The sequence below is a fragment of the Mercenaria mercenaria genome, chromosome 2 (assembly GCF_021730395.1).
Source record: "Mercenaria mercenaria strain notata chromosome 2, MADL_Memer_1, whole genome shotgun sequence".
NCBI classification, from domain to species: Eukaryota; Metazoa; Mollusca; class Bivalvia; order Venerida; family Veneridae; genus Mercenaria; species Mercenaria mercenaria.
This window is the reverse complement of record NC_069362.1, coordinates 110,569,368-110,591,609: the sequence shown is the minus strand read 5'-3', so window position 1 is coordinate 110,591,609 and position 22,242 is coordinate 110,569,368. Positions and strand designations below refer to the sequence as shown.

At 34.2% G+C, this 22,242-nt stretch overlaps 3 protein-coding genes across 5 annotated transcripts; 1 reads left to right on the top strand and 2 right to left on the bottom strand.

Moving 5' to 3' along the window:
- Positions 1-331: 331 nt before the first annotated feature.
- On the bottom strand, positions 332-13,692 carry LOC123564896 (uncharacterized). Of its 3 annotated transcripts, none has more exons than XM_045358812.2 (2): positions 13,607-13,692; positions 332-2,296 (listed from the first exon to the last, which is right to left on the bottom strand). In XM_045358812.2, exon 2 carries the CDS (start codon positions 2,286-2,288, stop codon positions 1,074-1,076), a length of 1,215 nt encoding a protein of 404 aa, XP_045214747.2. In that variant the 5' UTR covers positions 2,289-2,296; positions 13,607-13,692; the 3' UTR covers positions 332-1,073. The 3 variants fall into 3 exon arrangements, with proteins under 3 accessions (XP_045214747.2, XP_045214746.2, XP_045214745.2); XM_045358811.2 differs by lacking the exon at positions 13,607-13,692 and adding an exon at positions 6,102-7,626; XM_045358810.2 differs by lacking the exon at positions 13,607-13,692 and adding an exon at positions 4,400-4,488.
- A 3,886-nt stretch (positions 13,693-17,578) lies between these two features.
- On the top strand, positions 17,579-19,213 carry LOC123564895 (uncharacterized). Its single transcript, XM_045358809.2, has 2 exons — positions 17,579-18,093; positions 18,271-19,213. Exons 1-2 carry the CDS (start codon positions 17,792-17,794, stop codon positions 19,211-19,213), a joined length of 1,245 nt encoding a protein of 414 aa, XP_045214744.1. The 5' UTR covers positions 17,579-17,791.
- Positions 19,214-20,220: 1,007 nt separating this feature from the next.
- Positions 20,221-21,329, bottom strand: LOC123564894 (uncharacterized). Its single transcript, XM_045358808.2, has 2 exons — positions 21,114-21,329; positions 20,221-20,925 (listed from the first exon to the last, which is right to left on the bottom strand). Exons 1-2 carry the CDS (start codon positions 21,207-21,209, stop codon positions 20,221-20,223), a joined length of 801 nt encoding a protein of 266 aa, XP_045214743.2. The 5' UTR covers positions 21,210-21,329.
- Positions 21,330-22,242: the final 913 nt, after the last annotated feature.

Here is a 22,242-nt window from a genome sequence, read left to right as displayed (position 1 = left end):
CTGAAAAAAGGCGTTAAACCCAAAACAAACAAACAAACAAATTAATATATCCTAAACTCAGTTTAGGGGAGTTATTTGAAAGTCCTACCTCGTAAACAAAACTTTTTATCCGTTTAATACATAACAAATGAATTTCATCACTTTGTAAACTAGGACTGTAAACATTTGCTTGAGAATACATAATAACACGACAGTACATGCGCTAAAGAATTGTATGCAAAATCGTCGTAATGAAATGTTATACGCTATATAACTTCTTAAGGGTCATGTTCTTCAAACCTGGATAAAAATTTAACTTGAAGGGACAGAGACAAACGAAATTGAGACTGTAGCAGTTAAAACTTCATATTACACGAAATACAAAAACATGCTGCGGTTCAACTAATTTGAATTTACCCTTGTAACAAGGTATCCTACCTCCTTAATACAAACACAGAAAGGTTGATACAAAAACATCACCACATGATCTCAAAGGTTCTGAAAATGTATCAACACAGGAGACATTTAACGATAGCCACATAGCACTTAAAGATGTTGTTGTATAGCTAGCGTCCATGGAGATGAATTCTTAGTATGATGATGTCTTATCGACAATTTCAATATTTGATTAATGTATGCAATTTTCTTCAAATAAACAAACACATTACAAATCAGTATTTGTCTTAATTTTGTGAACATTTGTTTTACTGTCGAGTATATAGTTGTTTTATTGGTATTGCGTAAGCAATACTACTGTCCAATGACATACCGAGGGAAATTATTCGCCATTGTTCTCTAACACTCCTAAACAACTGGTGCATTATCTAATCATATTCCGTAACCTATGTGCCCTGTAACTGAAATTTAGTTTAACGGAAACTAACATGTAGAACAACAATATTATGACATGACAAACCAATACGTAGAAACTAATAAAATTCTTACAATTAACATTTTAAAGCGGTCGCGATCTCATCACAAGAAAAAATTTATAGCACTATTACACAGTTCTAGGTGTTTGAAGCTGGGTCAAACATTACGCAAATTACCAAGTATTGTAAGCAATAATTAGTAATATTTTTTATAATTGCTGATCATCGTCTGCGGCGTGCATGTACGACATGCATGTTGTTTCGTCTCCCTTGCTGATTCATCCACTGCCCTATGAAAGACCACAAGCTCTCAACACATGATAGCACAAGGTTAGCTAATGTAAATAGTCCTAGGACGACATACCACTGCTGTTGAATAAACCTATAAAAATCAACGTAAAATTCCCTACTCATAGCATTTGTGTAGACGACGAAATCCGCTAGAAGTTCCCCTAGTTCTCTTATTTTAGTTTCATTATCGATATCTAATGTCGTATTAAATTCCCTGACCTGTACATTCCCAAGCCGCCTTCCGTCGAAAAATACTGCTTTTTCTACATGGTGGAATCCATGCTTTTGGTATTGAACAAATTCGCAAACATAAACGGCCAAACCCAAGAACAATATGCACAATATGTAAACCGTAACAACGTATGCAATGGAAAAACCAGCCAGAGCATATATACGTTTCTTTATCATTGTTACATCACATTTCAGTCGTACAAAAACCACTTGCATTAAAATTGACAAAACGGAAATATCTATCAATATCGATTCCCATTCAAATACAATAGAGAATAAGCCTAAAAGCAGATACATCATAACACTGAAGATACACAACAGCATTGTCATCACTTTCCTCAGTCTATGGCTTTCAATTAAAAACAATGGCCCTATCAATTTCTGTAGTGCAAGTTGATACAAGTTTGGAACATTGTGAAAAGTGAAATATTGAGAACAGAAATCATTCTCCATTAAAACTAGTCTATTTTCTTTCAAATTCATCTTCTTTGGCGGATTTGCAAATCTGATTGTAGTTGTCTGGCGCACCCTTTCTTCATTATCTGTTTGTGTGGCTTTAGATCTTGTGAATAGTTTTTTCTTTATTTTTGACATTACTCCAGATGCAGTACCGATATCTTTAGGTAGCTTTTTCTTTTTTATTGTCTTCATTAACTCTTTTGAATCCAGTAAGGACTGGATGGTCAAATTGGCTGGAAATACCTCACCGTTAAATGGTTGTTTACTCAACGCTGTGTTAGCTCTACACAAAGGGCATACAAAACTTGGTTTTGTTTTCGGCTTATTTTTCGTATTGCTATTAATATAATCTGAGAGACATTTTTCGCAGAATGTATGTGCACATGGTAGCAGACGTGGCTTTTCAAACAGTTCTATGCATATTGAGCAAGTTAGGATGTGCTCTATATCTTCCATATCTGTAACTGAAAGTAGAAAAATATGTAAAGTGTATATCGTCATTATAATATATGGATTTTTTTAAATGCACTATCTAAATATTTTAAACGTGTATAGTGTTTTCAAATTATGACTCGGAATGATAAGCACTACTCTTACAGTTCATCATGTCATCAGGTTTTCTTCCGATAAGATGTTCGCGTTTTGGTATGAAATATATGAGCAAGTTAGTGTCCACGCGTTTTTAAAATTACATCCATGTATTATACCAAAAGGGAAAGTACTAAAGTATTATTTATTCTTTATATTTACGGTTATGTTTTCTTTATCTTTCACATCCTTTTAATTGGTCCAATGTTGTATACTGTTGAAATTATGACGATATGTCCTACGTTAACAAATGTTGTGATAGCTATGCTTTCTCCTCGTTCACTTATAATACTATTTGATAAGAACGCTTCCATTCAGGATACAATGACAATTATCAAGGTCACATATTACATGCGTCTGAATTTCTCAATTTTATTACTTCTAAGTCATGAACTGCATGCAGATCTGGAGAAGCTATACAGTCACATCGGCTGTAACCGAGAATAGATGAAATTTCATTTTATGATTATTATCTCAGTCTTAAAACTGCGATATAACTATTGTTACACATTCTTACAATTTCTAAAATAAAAACTGCCTTTACACGTATCTCTATTGATCAAAGTTTTGCAAAGAAACGTGTTTTTTCAATGTCAGTGATACCGGGAGCTTTTCACAATTTGCAAGAATCGTAATGTAATGTAGAGGTGCTCAGCAACGATACATTTTGCTTGATAAGAGAATTGCTTGCTTGAGGCAAGAGTTGTCATTATTTTGCGAACACAGTTATAAACTTAATATCAGAACTTAAGTTATGGACATAAACAAAACTTTCATAACATTTCTATTTGTAAAATTGTTTTGGATATTTGATGACTTAGAAATCGCTTTTAGTCTTTATTTAATATGTTCCTGTCTTTGAATATTCTATCTCTAACGAATGCTTAAGACTGGATCTAGTATTTCAACAGGTTTAAAATCAATTAAATTTTTTGCGGAATATGTGCATTACAAATTATTTCTGTTCTTGTCATGAAATATAACAAATATCATATCATTTTTATCGGACGGTTGGGCAGTAATATCATTAACATTCTATGATAAATTCTCATCCTCGGCTTCGCCTTGGTTGACCCATATTCAATATTTACTGTCCCACTCATAGCAGTGTGATATTTAAATAATTGCAGTTGCAAATTGTAAATGGCAGTGTTCCGTGAACATTGACTTTCGTTATTAATTTCGTTATTAAATAGTTGATTTTGACAATTGAATTGTGTACCTTTAAAAGCTCGAAATCTAGGGGCGTAGCCAGGAATTGATTTTACCGAAGGCAGATTCCCAATGTTGTCCCCCCTCCCCGCTAGTGATGTGAACTATAGTCGCCAAAGACTTTTGTTCCTGAACCTTTTCAGTTTTGTTCTTTCAACAAATATCAGAGTACAGACAACAATTACTTAACCCTTTAAAAAGTTTACTTAGAGATGTAAATTACTAACTAACTAACTGAACAGTATAATGTTTTAAACGATACTTTTTGGCAACTATCTGGAAACAGTACTTTTTGTTTGTGCACTGATGAAATATAATACATTGTTCTAGTAAAGATCTATTAATACTGAAACGAATATTCTTCAAGGCTACATCTACACACTGCTACATAATATTGTTACTGAAGTTACTGAAATTCCCATAGATTTTGTTACTGGAGAACTCTTATTTAAGTAGCCCGATTTTATCAAAAAGCAAGAGAATTAATAAAAACAAATAAACGTCAAGGCAAGTGCCTCCGTTTGCCACAGTGTGGCTACGGCCGTGTAATCTTTAGTTATGTAGAACACAACTACTTCCTGATACACTGTAATACAATACCACCTGAAATCAGCGTACTATATATTTCATTTTGTTAAACATGATGATCTCTTATACCGTGAAATTTTCCCTACACAGATTGCTTACTTATGTATAAAATTGTACTTTTGATTCGGTATAAAAACACATATCGGGTTTAAAAATCATAGAAACATAACCTTTCCTACCTTTATTACAAACCTCTTTTAAAGAAGTTCGATAATTTCCAACACAAATAAAACTTTTTATTGAACAACTGTATGGAAGCATGTGGCAACAGTGGCGTACGTAGGCTTACAAAATGAGAGGTAGGCAAAATTCAAACTTTTTCTAAATTTTTCTGCCTGTTTATATTTACTTGTGAAAATTAATACAAGCCGCAGTTTGACAGAATTCATATAGGAATATAATAAAGTTCAATACTTGAACTACTGCCAAGCTTTTCGTGATAATTCTTCTTTTCTGGTTTCATTTCCTGCGAAATCTATCGTAACTGCAATAACGCAAGAAATATTTAAACACACGTAATTTATAGTAACGTTTCAATCACGATGTTTGTTTTTGTTCTTGCTTCGTTTAGAGTCACTCTGACACAATTTAGGTTATATGGCGAGTTTTCAAACTTAAATGGAGGAGGAAGATCACAGACGCCATTCTGGACATTTAACAGGCATAGGAAAAGACCTGGGTAGAACCAACGACCTTCCGTAAGCCAGCTAATTGGCTTCCTAACAGGACAAATTCTACACCCCAAACGAGGTATCGAAACAACTCGGCCATGGAGGCCCCTTCAGTCATAATGTTTCAGCCCGCTATCTTATCTGCTTATATGTATATTGTTCATGTACGAAACCAGAATAAAATGACCGACCAGAAAATATAACGAGTAACATTCTATACACTTGATTGAATGAAACATTTAGTTTCACTTGGAGTAAAGTCGGAAGAATTATTTGCCTACACGATAAAATGTGTGTTTGTAACTGCAAAGGATGAATACTGACATAGTATTGACAAAAATAAAGATATATGTTGACCGTTTTTGTTAACAATATCATTAAAGTGTAACTGACTGAACGACCAACAGGAAACCAAAGAAGTAAATCAAACCTCTTGTTGAAAAATACTATTGTCAAATATCACATTCTCTTGTAAATACATGATGCTTAATATATTTTTTAGTGTGTGTGTGTGGGGGGGGGGGGGGGGGGTGGGGGGTGGGGGGTGTTAAAGTCACACCAACACAATTATACATCATATGGCGACCTTCCAACTTCTGATGGTGGAGGAATGGAGAAAAACTCCAGGTGTCCCTCCTTGTATTATTTCATTTCTGACGGGCACATAGGTGGAACCATCGGATGAATGGATTGCTTCCTCATACGAAGAGTTCAACTCGCTGGGCGAGGCTCGACCCAGTATAGGTGAGAGGCAAGTGATTTAAAGTGAGCGACCTTAACCACTCGGTCACGGAGACTCCTTGAAGCACAATAAAGTACAAAATATAATGTTTTCAAATTGTCTTTAATAGGGTTTGTTCGTCATTGCAATTGATATGTTGTTTATGATTCAAGCTGAATATTGTCCTGTACATTTCCTGTTTTCAGTCACTAGTGTTTAGTCAGAAACAAGAACATTTATCTATTCAAATAGCAAAGTAGTAACAGAAAATGCATAATGGGTAATCCCCCTTTACAGTATATTTGCAGCTGTACATCTTCATCCTGTTGTGAAAACTCATATATAAACTATTTTAGTCGAGTTTCATGTACCATTGTAAATTCAATTTGTATGGGTATCAAATTATAAAACTTGTTGTTCATTATTGATTATGACATAGGACAATAGGCTAATAAAAGTGCATCCACACTAAATGAAAAACATACTTACAGCCATAGGTAAATAGTGTCATAATCCATTCTTTTTATCCGGATATTCAATTTGAAAACAGAAATCACCGTGAAATGTTTTAAAGGTCATAATTGTTTTGATAAAAATGGCCGACTTCCTGTTTAAACTGAGCAAGGTCAAAATAATGTGTCTGCGTATTGATACTAGTATGCCTTCAATAACAATGACAATAGCCGAATAAAATAGTGTAACTGGTAAACAATTAGACCTGTGTGTTTATTGTTACAAATGAAAACGCACTTTTCTTTTAAGGATGTACTTCCTATTACCTATTGTTCTGATGATTAATTAGAAAAAGTGGAAACTCCACAGGTCGCTCAACACAACAAAAACGAAAATGTTGCAGGCTCGGTTTGATTGAGCCTGTTCATAAGTCATAAATGGGTCCCTATTTTTTCATGCTGTCACTGATAAATGATGTAACTTGATTACTGACATTTGTTTATACATATCCATTAAAATGATCAAACTGCGCTTCAGTGACGAGTATTCTAAAATGTCCTTTAAAACAAATAACTTTGAACTTGAAAAGCAGTGTGATACGTACTAGGAATCGGTGTAATTGTATTTTCTGGTGGAATCATCAGTGAAATGCATCTGTATAATGATAGAATTCCGCTTACACCGGTAAGGGTGGGGTGCGTGAGCGGTGTTCCACATTTCATTATCTTTCATTATTTGGTTGACTTATATGCTTCCAAAGGATTTTTTCATAAATACAATATAATAAAATCTAAAAGACGATTTTGGAACTAAAGAATGCAACCAAAAAATATAATAGCAGACTCGGTTTGATTGAGTCTGTTCATAAAGGTAGTTGGAAGTGCAACAACCTCACGTCCCATAACACCGACTTAAGCGGAATTCTATTACATAGATATTGAATGGACTTCATCATCCCAAATAACCAGTTTTACAACATAAAAGCCAAAAATAAACTATTAGCAAAATACACAGCTGCGTACAATGTTCATGAATTTACTAGATACTGGACCATTTATATACGCACTTAAATTTGAACTATATGAATTATTATCTCTCTTCCATATTTTTAACCATGAACTTTGAACTTAGGAAAAGGAATTGATTAAAATACCTTCGATTTGTAAGCATGTCAAGATGCATGACTACATCCCCTGAATTGTGTCAAAATTGTGGCCCATCTTAACTTCAATAAAAGAAACAATACATGTCTAACCTTATTTAGTTTGTATAAAACTAACAAGTCTGATGTCGAACATACCAGGAGATAAGAAAGAAATCTTTAAGTAAAGATATGTCAAAGCCAAAACATGTACAGCTATAATATATGTGGTTTTGTCATGCAATACATGTTACTAAATAGCGTGTTTGATAATTTCAAACTTCTTGTAAAACACTTAAGCGCTTATCAAAACGCTTTGGTAGGAATTTGTAATCATTTTCTTCAATATATATGAGACAATTTACTTGTGATGAACGAATATGACTAGAGTTCGTCAATGACCTCTGAGCTTGACCTTTTGACGTTTATCTTGAACAGGCAGTGAGATAGTCCAAGCAAATGTCATATTTTGTATGCAAAATTAGATATCTATCAAATTAGCAATTATTTAATGAATGAATACAAAATATAAGCTTATTAAGTACAATGGTCAGGTTTCGCATCTATTAAAACAGGTTCGAATCCCGTCCTGATAAATTTGCATTGATCGTCGGCGTTTGTTACAGTTTTTGTTTAAGGAGGTAGGTTACCTTGTTACAAGGGTAAATTCAAATTAGCTGAACCGCAGCATCGTTTTGTATTTCGTGTAATATGAAGTTTTAACTGCTAAAATCTCAGTTTCGTTTGTCTCTGTCCCTTCAAGTTCAATTTTTATCCAGGTTTGAAGAACATGACCCTCCAAATGTATTTCATATTGAAAGAAGAAGGAAAATACGGATATTTAACACTTTTCAGTGTATTTTAGTTTCATTGATATCCGTAGAAGTCAGCATAATCTATAATTTTACTAGTATGCACGTTAGCTTTCTAATATAAGCTTAAAATGTATATGTCGCGGGCCTCGTGTTTCCTTGGTAACGCATTTTCTCTCATTTTTAAACAACTATGTATAAAAATAGGGGTTTTCGACGGCTTCAGTGCCATTTTGTTAATGACCAACATGGAATATTTGGGTAATATTATTAGCAAAATACCAAGCACTATACATGGTACCCTATTTTTCTTAAAGTTTAAAGTAACCATGGCAACAGAGATGTTTAAAATGGCTTATATCTTGCTTTTTGTCGTAATTTCTTATAAAATAATATTGAATAAGATTATCTTTCTAGTTGATGTAGCGTTAAAACATATCATTTCTAACGTAAGTTATATTTTCGTGTTATCTGCATTTATTCAAACAAATTTCTAAGCTTAGAATACTAACAGCAGTACCCCTCGTCTGGCATTTTTCATGGAAAAATCGTTCAGCATGTACTATTATTCTCATGGATATTGTTGAAATGAAAATAAAAAGCCGAAGCTGTGTTTCTTAAATAGACTAGTGTCAACGCTTTTGAAATTTACATTTAGATGCATAGGTCACGGGCTTCGTTTCCATGGTAACATCAATTCAATTCAAGAAACCACAATTTTCTACTGAAATTTGAACAATTTTAGATTTTAGTTTTAGTATATAAGTAACAACTTATCAACGGAATCTGAAAAATAGGTATTACAAATCAAACTGCTAGATTTTTTATTTGAAAATGACCGTAACAAGTAACCTCTCACCCAACTATATTCCAAATGGCAGTGGTTACCATCATCCATTTTCTTACATTCCTCATAACATTTCAATATAACTACATAAAAGAAGTAAAATATTGATTATTATTCAGAGCAAAAGACTCATAAAAAATATTTCAGCAAATAATGGTTATTTGAAAATAGTTTGAATAAAGAAAATGCACAGAATTACGTACTTTCAAGATAAAAGCTATTAATTTTGCGCGGTAACTAACACGAAACGTCATGACGTCAATGACGTCATTTTAAGACAACATTGTTTTGAAGCGTTTCTGCGGCAATTTATTCATTATTTCTGCATTATTAAACCATAAAGCGTCAGATCGAAGACAGGTCTATGATTTGTTTTCAAAAGAATGAATATACAAACACATTTAGTTTGTCGTAAACGTCGTCGTTAATCGTCACGTTAGCTTCCGGTTGGACATGCGCACATACAAATATAAAGGTAACCTTCCTCCTTAAGACCACTTTTGCTCGAAACCTATAAGACCTGTAGCATTGAAACTTTGCTCACTTGTTTATTACCATGCGATGACTACAAAAACTAAAAACCATACCTCTCGCATTTTGTCAGAATCATGACCATAATAATTGTACTTCGAGAACTTCTTTGTTAATATTTTTGTTCAAGTTCTTTATTCATGAATATTTTACTTGTAATAGCATTGAAACTTTTCAGACTTGTTTATTACCATTAGATGGGTATGTTGGCCAACAACCATTTTGTCAGATTTATCACCCTTTTGTACTTAGAAAGTTGTGATTTCTCTGTTAAATGTTTGATGAGGCCGAATCTTTTCGTGAACATAAAAATATTCGTTTATTGTTATTTCCTATTTCTGGTAATTGTTACCCCAGATATGTGTCGTTGTTTAAATATTTGATTGAGGATGATCAGACTACGGAGCATATACTTCAGAAATGTAAAAGGCATGACCAGGAGCGAGCTGCGACTTGGCCGATAGATACCTCAACTATAGCAGTGCGACGTGTCACAAAAAAAGCTGAAAGATATTGACCCGGGCGGCAAAGAATTGTTAAATAAATTCGGTATCGGGCGGGAGACAGATCTTTAGCCCATGTAAATCCTTGAATAAACAATGATGTCAACATTGTATGACCGCTGAAAATGCCTTATAAAACTCGGTGTAAAAAGGAGATTACTTAAAAGTAAAGTAATCGGACTTGAAACTCCTGACAATGTGAACATGCCCATTTTAGGCTGAGCTTCGTTTTAATTTAATGTAAACTGTAAAAGTTGAAGGTAATTATAATACTGAAAAGTCCGAAAAAGGACATAACTAAAGAAAAACAAAAACGGACATGAAAGTCCTGAAAATGTGTTCATGATCTTTTAATGTCGATGAGGTACACCAAATTTCATTTGAATTATACAAAAACTGTAATTGTTACATTAAAAGTCAAAAAAGGGCATAATTCAGTAAAGAAACATCGGACATCTGACTGGATTCATTGACCTCAAAGGTCGACAATTTAACTTTTCATTAGTGTTTGCAATTATCTTCAATAAAATCTGTAAAAAGATCCTTTGGAAGCAAAGAATGCAACCAAGAAGAATAATAGCAGACTCGGTTTGATTGCGTCTGTTCATGAGAGGTAATGAAATGTGCAACACCTCTCATGCCCCCTAGCACCGGCTTAAGCGGAGCTCTATTACACATATGTTGAATGGACTCCATGATCCCAAAGGACCAGAAAATATAACAACACTGAATCTAAGTACGGGGAGACTTTCTACAGCCGTACACGGCACTTAAAGATTGCTTTTGTGATAGTTGATAAAATCTGTAAAAAGATCATTTGGAAGCAAAGAATGCAACCAAGAAGAATAATAGCAGACTCTGTTTGATTGAGTCTGTTCATTAGAGGTAATGAAAGTATACAAACCAGAAAATTAACATTACAAATTAACATTTTGTCTTAATTTTGTGAACATTTGCCAGTTTCTTTCAAACGTTCATTTGTATACTGCTACTTTTGTAGTATCTATCTGCTGTGTTCAGTGTACTTTTACAGTCGAGTATAAATTCTTTGGTATTACGAAAACAGTCAATAATATTATCCAGTTACATACCGAGGGAAACAATTTTCCACTGTTCTCTAACACTCACAAAATAACTGGTGCATTACCTAATCAATTTCATTATCTATATGCCCTGTACCTGGAATTTAGTTTAATAGGAAACTAATATGCGGTACAACAATATTATGACATGACAAATCAATACGTAGAAATTAAAAGTCTTACAACGAACAATTTAAAGTGCTTGCGATCTCATCATAAGAACATGTTTATGACACTAACAGTTCTGGTTGTTTGAAGCTGTATCAAATAATAAAAATAAAGAAAAAAAAACAGAAAAGAAAAGACACAAATTACTAAGTATTTTGAGCATTAATTAGTAATATTTCTATCATTGCTGTTCATCGTCTGCGGCGCACGACGTGTATGTTGTTTCGTCTCCCTTGCTGATTCATCCACTTCCCTATGAAAGACCACATGCTCTCATCTCAACACATGATAGCACAAGACTAGCTAATGTAAATAGAACTAAGATGGCATACCAATTTTGTTAAATTGACCTGTACAGGCCAATGTTAGATTTCCTATTCAAAGTATTTATGTAGATAACGAAATCAGCTAGCAGTTCCATTTGTTCCTTGTGTTCAGTTTCACTATCGATATCTAGTGTAGTATTAAACTCCCTGGCCATTACTTTTTTAAGCCCTTCGTTTGTAAATACACTTTTTTCCACAAGGTGGAATCCATGCTTTTGGTATCGAACAAATTCGCAAGCATAAAAGGCTAAACCCAAGAACAATATGCACAATATGTAAACTGTAACAACATATGCCAGTGAAAACCCAGCCAGTGCATACAGACGGTTTTTTAGCATTGTTATATCACATTTCAGTCGTACAAAAACCACTTGCATTAAAATTGACAGAACGGAAATATTTATCAATATCGATTCCAATTCAAATACAAAGGCGAATATGGGCTAAAACTAGATACATCATTACACTGAAGATACTCAACAGCATTGTCATCACTTTCCTCAGTCTATGGCTTTCAGTTAAAAACAATAGTCCTATCAATTTCTTTAGCACAAGTTGATACAAGTTTGGAGTATTCTGAAAAGTGTAATATTGAGAACAGAAATCATTATCCATTGTACCCGATTTATTTTCTTTCAAATTAATCTGTTTTGCCGGACTGGCCAATCTGGTTGTATTTGTCTGGCGCACCCTTTCTTCACCTTCTGTTTGTGTGGCTTTAGATCTTGTGAATAGTTTTTTCGTTATTTTTGACATTACTCCAGATGCAGTCCCAATATATTTGGGTAGCTTTTTCTTTTCTATTCCCTCCATCAACTCTTTTGAATCCGGTAAGGACTGGATGGCCAAAGTGGCTGGAAATTCCTCACCGTTAAATGGCTGTTTACTCAACGCTGTGTTAGCTCTACACAAAGGGCATACAAAACTTGGTTTTGTTTTTTGCTTATTTTTCGTATTGCTAGTAATGTAATCTGAGAGACATTTTTTGCAAAATGTATGTTGACATGGTAACAAACGTGGCTTTTCAAATAATTCTATGCATATTGAGCAGGTGAGCACGTGTTCTATATCTTCCATAGCTTTAACTAAACATATAAAAATATGTACAGCGTTATGTATATCGTCATTGTAATATATGGATTTTAATGCACTGTCTAAACATCTTAATTTCAAATCTTATCTCAGAATGATAATCACTACCCCTACCTTTCATCATGTTATGTATTCTAAATCTGTGGGTTTTCTTCGGGTAAAATGTTCAAGTTTTGGTATGAAATATATGAGCATAGTAATTTAGTGTCCACGCGTTTTTAAATTACGTCATCTATTTTTACTTATGTACGATTTAAACGAGGATAGACAAATTTTTTTATAATCATTATCTCAATATAAATGCAAATGAAAAACTCCGATATAACTAATAGTACACATTCTTATTATTTCTATAATGAATACTGTCTATACATGTATCTCTATTGATCTTCCTGTAGCGCAGAAGATTGTCAATGCATTTTTACTATCTGTGATACTGGATGTGGAACACTTGTAATGCAGAGATGCTCATTCACGTTATACTTTACTTGACAAGGAAGTAAACTAATAAATGTCTGTGCTCTTTATTACTTGCTTCAGGCAAGAGTTGTTATTCTTTTCTACGTTTTTCATATAATAGAGCAATTACGTTTTATTGGACGTTGGGGTCAGCAATATTGTTAACTCTCAGCTTTGACTACGTCTCTGTTGACACTATCAAACATTTACTGTTCCACTCAAACACAAACAGTGCGATTTTTACATAATTCCAGTTGCGTGTTTCCATGTAAGTGGACTGGACTTTCATAAAATATTGTTAAAAGGATGATTTCAATAACAAACTTGTTTTCCTTACAATCGTAATCTTTATACGCGGAACAGAATAACTTCTTGTTACATTGTAATACAATGTATCTCGTTTCATCAAATATGTACTAAAATTTGATATATTTCAAATACCGTGAAGTTTCACTATACAAACTGTTTACTAATTTATAAAACCGTACTTTCGATTTGGTGAAATATCACTTATCAAGTTTACAAGTCATATATTATATCAAAACCAAGAAACATAATCTGTTCTACCTTTATTACAAACCTGTTTTAAATCAGTTTGATAATTCCCGAATAAAAGTATTGACACAAATACATTTTTTATAGAATGAGTAAAACACAAACCATGTGACAACAGTGGCGGATGTAGGCTTACAAAATGAGGGGTAGTCAAAATTAAAACTCAATTCAAATTTAAATGTTACATATTTATTTAATTTAGAAACCCCTTCTGAAAATTACCAACAAGATATACGGCCCTAATTTGCACACACTGTCCGTTGAGCAACAGGATATATGCCCCTAATCTGAACACACTGTCCGTTGAGCAACAGGATATATGCCCCTAATCCGCACACACTGTCCGTTGAGCAACAGGATATATGAGCCTAATCTGCACACACTGTCCGTTGAGCAACAGGATATATGCCCCTAATCTGCACACACACTGTCCGTTGAGCAACAGGATATATGCCCCTAATCTGCACACACTGTCCGTTGAGCAACAGGATATATGCCCCTAATCTGCACACACTGTCCGTTGAGCAACATAATATATGCCCCTAATCTGCGCACACTGTCCGTTGAGCAACAGGATATATGCCCCTAATCTGCGCACACTGTCCGTTGAGCAACAGGATATATGCCCCTAATTTGCACACACTGTCCGTTGAGCAACAGGATATATGCCACGTACCTCAACAATTACACTACCCTTAAAATATATAGGCCAATAAAGCTCGCAAATGCTGTGCAAGAATATATACTCAAAAAATCTTCAAAGGACGGGATATGATAAGGACCAAAAATGGCCCCCACTAAATATGCATGTAAAACAACACCATTCCATTGGTAATTAACTATATTTTTCAAAATCCACCAAGATATAATGACCAGACGTCGGTAATGACCCAAAAATAATTAATTATTACACCTATCTAAGACTTACGCTGAAAAGATATTTGATCATTTAGAATGGGGGTATAGAAAACTATTTTGCAATATATCTTAGTTTATATTGCTGAACCCTATAAATTGTATGTCGTCACAATACTCAGTAATCCAACTTCTTGAAACGAATTTTTATTTTGTATTCTAAGACAGAATGATCGTGCAAAAACAAGGAAAACAAGGGAGATAACTCTTTCATGTAAGGACGACCGAAAACTCTTTTAAGAAATAAGATATTTTTTTATTTTTATACATCTACATAGGCTTATTCTTTAACTATTATGTCTGTTTCGTTTTATTTCGTATCAAGAAAATTTCTAAAACTAAAATCCAAAACTTTCATTTCATATGCGTTACCATAGCAACATAGAAACAGTTTTGCATTTTTTGGATTTGTAGTGATTTAGCGAGTTATTTCACATACTTGATGAAATATTAACTTTTAAAAAACATTTTTTGTTTGCTTCTGTATCTCCTTACATATTTAGTGTTGTTTTCTTTCTTTTTCTTTTTTTTTGTTTCGTATACGGAATGTTCTTCTTGTATAAAACAAAACCTCCGTCGAATAAATCAGGAGGCAGGACTTTGTCTTACAAGTTTCCATTTTTCATATTTTCGGTGATTTTTTATTTAAATATGTAATGAAGTATTTTCATCAAGCAAGTTGAAAAACGACAGTGCACATTTTACTTGAATAAATAATATACCAATTGCATATTATTATTAAATCCTCACCACATAATTATTTAAAACACGTACCCGCAGAAACGTAGCCGGAACCGAGTTAGATCGGTATTACAACTATGGAAGCATATGTATGTATTATTTAATTTCTTGGATTAAATCAAAAACGTTTCTTTTGACACGAAACTATAATATCGATATGAGAAGCACAAAATATACATTAGCGTATGTTAGTTCATTATGGAAGGACTGGCATGAAAGGCACGTGCAGTTTCCCGCCAAAATGCCCTTATATATGTAACGTAAAATGCTTCCGATTTCCTGCAAAAGATGTTTGGTTATAGATCAAAGAAAACTATTTGATTTTACTCCATTATGTTATATTCCGATTACAATTGTTGCATTTATATTATATATTGCGTTTATATTAAAATCAGTTTACAAGACGACCTGGGATAACCCAAGTTGTAACATTTGTATGCACGCATGAAGACATTTGATATTATTCTAATGGTATTGAACACAAATTCGTTAGAGCAGTAGGGATAATTTGTTTTTAAACAAAATAACAATAGGTCATGGTTGCACACTGAGAAGCAGATGGCCAGGCTTTTCTCTGGATTACCGCTTTTCCTTTCCTCGAATAGAAAGACAGACAGATTCGAGACGAAACGGCTGCAGCGATAAAGAACCGGCATGCCGAGTGTTATGTGCGCAGAGGTATTTTTACACTAATACGTGTGCAGATGTTTGATACTATTACGTGCGCACGTAACACGTAACGTAATTCTAATTACGTGCGCAAGTAATAGATATTACGTGAGCACGAAGTAACTAATACATGCGCATGTTTCAGTATGACAAAAACATCCATTTTTTTTTAATCATTACTGTTATTCTAGAAAAGAAAGAGAAAAAACACAACACCTGTATATGTGCCTTCATTTCAAAAGCGTATTCATTAACAGTGCAGAGAGCATAGCTAGTCCGGGCCCGCTTCGACTACGGGGGGTGGGGGCTGGTATTGGGTTTGATCTCCGGCCCCGTCATACCAGAGAGGTGAGAAATATTACCAGTAGCTCCCTTGCTTAGATGCTTGTCATTAAAAGGGAAACTGGTTTCTCTGCTCCTACCCTGATGATGGATTCATCAGGAATGAAATGTCGAAATTGATTTATATAAGTTATATAACGCTATATATATAAGTTGTAGAATTTGCTTCACAAGCTAAGTAAGGACACCGCTGATGCGCGATCCCCGGGCGAGGCTTTTCTCCTCCGTGACGATTTGATAGGGGGTATAGTGACTATAATCATTCGTCCTCCATCTCATGATTAAGTGGGGAAGTTGACAACTACATGCGGAGATCAGGTTTTTACTGGTACGAAATCCAAGAACTCTGGTTGAGTTAATTGTCAGCTACTGCTGAAAAAAACAGCATTAAAACGCAAAACAAAACAAATCACAATCAACCTATAATAAATTATTAAAAACAATAAGATGACGCGTCTTTCGGTGTTTTAGATATTCTTTAAACACAAATATAGCTTAGCTATTGTGTTTGAAAAAATGGTTATATAGGGATTTTATCTTTTAATCATAAAATAAAATATTTCACACCGGAATGACATGTCAGTGACATTAATTACTTAACATACATTTATTTATGAAACTTCGTATGGCGATGAAGCGGAATATTTTAAAATTGATGAAACAATTCTGAGTTGTTGACTTACTATTTTTCATATGTCATAAAAAAGAAGTATAAAAACACATGTTTATAACTTTATCACAGACATACATTAAAAGAATTATTGACTAATTATAGAAATAACGCGGTTAAATGGTTTAAAATATTTTAATTTGCGGCTAAAAATATAAAATCTAAATATGGTTTGCAACTCACGATCAAAGAATAGTACTTTCTGTCGTTTTTGACTGAAAAAATATTCTTGCAGGATTTGCTGGGAATCGATCTCGCATACCACTAACACCAGGCATAAAATGTCCTTTCAACCGTCGGGCGTACCGATTGCGCCACAGACACTTCTGTATAATGTACGTCATCATTTATACATAAAAGAAGTATCTACATGTGTCTACTAGTTGCGGTGTGCATGAGTTATCTTTTGTTGTCTCTATAACATTTATGTAAACAATAAAAAATTTCTTTTTAAACAACTTTAATTACACGTTATTATTTCTTTTGAAATGCCGCTTAAACAAAATCAACTTGCATATAATCCCGAAATACAGTTCATGTAGATCTAAAACACGTAACTGATCATTAAAATGTCTAGATCTACTTTCACTTTCACTTTTGCCGTAAACTTGGCTCTAAACATTTAATTTTCTTATAAAACAACTCTTGACTATACTCCGTATCGACAGCCCTATCACGTGATCTGAAACAGGTAAACATTCTCACTACACTGCAGAGAGAATGCCTCTACAATGAGTTTACAACCATGTCAGATTAATAACCACAGTTAATCTATTTCTTATCACTTGCTAATAAATAAACAATTAGACCCTCAACCTACACAGAGTCCTAATTAATCTCAGTCTTTACAATATTCTACAGAAAATTACAGAAATGGCCTCTAGTAGTTCTTTGAATTGGAGTAAAAAATTAAATGAAATTCCAAAATTTACTATTTTACAAATTGCTGATTATATAAAAGTAAGAGGAAAAAACAGGGCATTTGAAAAAGGATACAACTTTTTTATTGAAAGTTATGTACATGATGCTTTTGTTTGTAAAACAGACAGTAAATTTCTTGTCAAAGCAAAATGTTGGCGAAGTCAGAAGAAAAATGAATTGCCACATATATTATCGGCAGAGATATGTTTAAAAGAATCAAACGTTCTTGATGGACAATGCAGCTGTATTGCTGGGTGAGTGAAAATTATGTACTTTTTTAAATGATTGAAACTTAATTTGATTTTTGTGTATGAATTATTTTGTCTTGTATTCCATTAAAACTATACTGAAGTTTTCAAACAAATGTCACTAAAAGAATAATGAATATTATCAAATAAATTCTAATTATATGATTTCATTTATGCTTTCAGAACCGGAGGAGTTTGCAACCATATAATTGCATTGTTATACAATGTAAATCACTGGAGTAGCAAGAGAATGACAGAGATCCCAGCAGATATGTCATGTACAGAAGTGAGCCAAATATGGCATAAGCCACGTGGGGACAAAATTGAACCAGAACCAGTAATGAAGCTCACCTTTGCCAAAGCAGCAACTGACAGACAGCTACGTAAAAGGGAACCTGTGAAATGTTATTTGTATGACGGGCGTGCAAAAAAAAGTAAAGGAACTTTGGCACCATCAAAAGAGGAGGTAGCTACTATACAAGAAATAGTTGGAGCACGCAACAGTAACATTCCTATAGTGTATTTAACTAAAGACCACTCAACAACACACTCAACTGACACATTATTTGGAGAAGTTCCTACTGGTTCCCCACTCAGCTATCAACTCCAAGACTATCACAGCTCTAAGTCTGAATTTTCAGCGTACATTCCCAGCAAAGTTGATATTGTTTTGCAAGACAACCTTCGCTTCCCTGATATACCTGTACCAAATTCAAGTCTTAACATAGACTTAACTCAACTTGATGAAACAAGCAAAACATTCTTGCAATCACTGGACGTAACTAAAGCCAGGTCTGAGGAGATTGAACAAATCACTATCGATCAGTCTCAGAATAAACTATGGCATGAGATGCGTAAAAATAGACTTACAGCATCAAAGTTTGGCGACGTTATAAATAGAAAAAGTGAACCAAGTGAAGCTTTTGTCAAAAATTTATTTACATGCAAAGATTTATCAAGTGTAAAATCAATTTCACATGGCAGAGATAAAGAAGATACTGCACGAAAATTGTACACTAAAAAGATGAAAAACAATTGTAAACATAATGTGTCAGTATTTCGCACAGGACTCCTAATAAATCCAAGCGTCCTTATCTTGGAGCTTCCCCAGACGGCAAAGTTTTAGACAGGTCATCTTATGATCACTTCGGGCTGTTGGAAATTAAGTGCCCATATAAATATAGAAATACTACACCCGCGGAAGCAGCAAGAAATACAGACTTCTGTCTTGAAATAAGGGACGAGGAGCTGCATTTAAAAAGGTCTCATAGTTACTTCTACCAAGTGACTGGACAGATGGCAATAGCCGGTGTAAATTGGTGCGACTTTGTTGTTTTCACGAACAAAGGACTATTTGTAGAACGTATATTTTATGACAAAAACGTGTGAGCAAGAATTTTCCCAAAGCTTGCTCAATTTTACGTCAACTCAGCAGTGCCTTATCTTAAAAACAAGCAGACGGACGTTTAAGTGAGTACTTTAGTCATCGTCAGTTGAAGTTTTTGCAATAAGAGGGTCCTGGAAATTTGACAAAAGGCAACAATCAGTCCATATTTGGTTTACAACACCAGCAGATTTAATAGGTAATCTTCTGTCAAATATATGGAAGTTTCTAACTTTTCCTATGGCCCTTTCAACATGTATCCGATGATGAGCTATTACATGTGTATCCTGTACATTTGCAGCAGACAATCGTTTTCTTTTTCCAAGGAACGGAGGAATGTTTAGACGGAGACCTATCTCGTTCAATTCGTTTGCAATTGTAAATCCTTTATCTGCCATGATTCCGTCTCCACGTTTTAATTCGCCAGTCTCTATTTTTTGTTTTAACAAATCAAAGAGACCACTGCGTTGACAAATTACTTTGTCTGAAATTCCACCAGTGTATAAATGTGACACAAACATTATTCCTCCACGACTGTCTACTCCAACGAGGCCTTTATATGTTTTGCCGACTTGTAGTCAGAATACGTTTGTGACTTTCGTACTAACGAAGAAGGCATTTGTATTTTAACTCAGTGCAATCAATAATTAGCATTACATTTGGATACTGCTTTTTAAAATCATGTGTCATATGTTTTGATATTATATCACGATGAGGAAAAACTTTCATAGAACCTAGTCTTATGTAGATTAAATTTTCCATGTATTGAAAATTCTTGACACCATTGATAACGAAATTTGAAAACGGTTTGCCAAGTCCTTGTTAAATAACCCCAGTCTAAGTTTCATTACAGTCAGTAAGAATTCATCCTCCAAAGAAAGTTTGTAAGTCCTGGATGCTTGAGATGCATCAAAATCTTCTTCATCACTGCTTTCACTTTCTGACATTTCATAGTCACTTTCAAAATATTCAGCTCCAGATGTGTATGAACTACTTTTGCGTCGATCCCAGTATGTTATTGAACTTCGGTCCTTCTTTGGCACAATCAGTTCTAAAACGGTATTGAAAACTGCAATAGTTGCAAAGCCTGTATAAAAACGTAACAAATTCAGCTTAGGATTGGAATGTACGATGTTATTCATTGAGAATCTATGAGTACACGGCATGACTATATTAGCCTGTACTTCCTGATGCACTCTCTCCTCGCCTTCTGATGCAGTGTCTGTCTCATCGCTGTCCTCAAACTTTCTCTTTCTCGGTGACTTCCGCTTTGGTGTGTGAATCCATGTGAAAACAGATGGAACTGCATCACACTTTAAACGTTTCTTTGCTGCATCTGGGCAAACATAGTCTACAGATTGGAAATGTTTTGAACAGACTCTGGTGCTGGCTGTTACTCTAAAGTCATCCTTTGTAGCCGATGACCCTGACCTACGTATCCTGTCTTTCCACACCTAAAATTAAAAAGAAAACACTATTTATCAGAAGGCACTCTTAACAATACTTCACTTTTCCTTGTAACAGCAGCTGGGATTTTTTTTTGATGAATTCTGTATGTTCTTTAAACAAGCAACATTTCTATCTTAATATTTTGAACACTGAACTATTTTTATAAATAAAAAATATGAAATAGCTTTCTTACCTTAATTTGCCTTTCATCATTTGGAAATTTATGCATTGATACATTTTCATCAAATCCTGAAGATTTACAATTGGGAACACAGCAGTAAAACACCATGATTTCAAGATAATACTAGATAATCTTTGCAATGTGTACATGCGGTATGTATATAAACACACTGGCTGGGAAACTCTCTGTTTACCTGTTTCGGGTCACGTGATAAAATTTGTCGATACGGAGTATCAGTTTCATGATTAGAACAAAACTCCCGCGTATCTGTTTGATACTCGGTTGCTTAGAGATGAGCACGTTATCCTGTTTCCTTCAAATAAAAGTGGGGCTAAAAATTGCGAAAAAAGTGGAAAATCAATATGAGCCGGAGCGGGTGTCAAGCTGATTTTGTCTGAAAATGTATATTTTAGTAACCTTATTTTCTCAGCTAAACTTCAGCTTGACACCAGGTCCGGCTCACAATGAAAATCGAGCATGTAGTATGTAAATTGAGTGTAAAAAGGGTAAAAGTCACGGACCTCGACTATTTTAAAGGTCTGAATCGTACAAATAACTTGGTTTTGAAGTTTTTAAAAGTCATAGTTTTAACGATTATGGTCTTCTTTTTTGTTTTAGACAGTTAAAATTTCAATTATAGAGTTTTCATATTCTAATTATTTAGGGGGCCATTTCGCATATCTTATCATATCCCGTCCTTTTCTAAAGCATTACTTAGTGTTGCCAGTATCTTAAATTTTGCCTACAGATTGCATCGATAACCTAGTTGTAGAGCGTCCGCTTCAAGTGCGAGAGGTCGTGGGTTCGATACCCGGCTGCATCATACCAATACGTGAAAATTGATACCACCAGGTCCCTTGCATTGCTGTCAGCATACCCTCGTGGAGATGGATTCTATAAGGAATGTGGTGTTGAGAATGATTAATATGAGTTTTAGAACTTTCTTCACAATCGACCTAAAATAAATTAGTATAAACATTTCTGAAATTTGGCATAGGTTCAGTAAACTATATGATGAAGTTGATAAAGAAATTATAACAAAAAAATCTCATATAAATGTTTTCATTTATGATTACACTCCATCTTTAAAAGATCACAAAATACATAAACACATTGAATTTTATAAACAAGTCAATTTTAA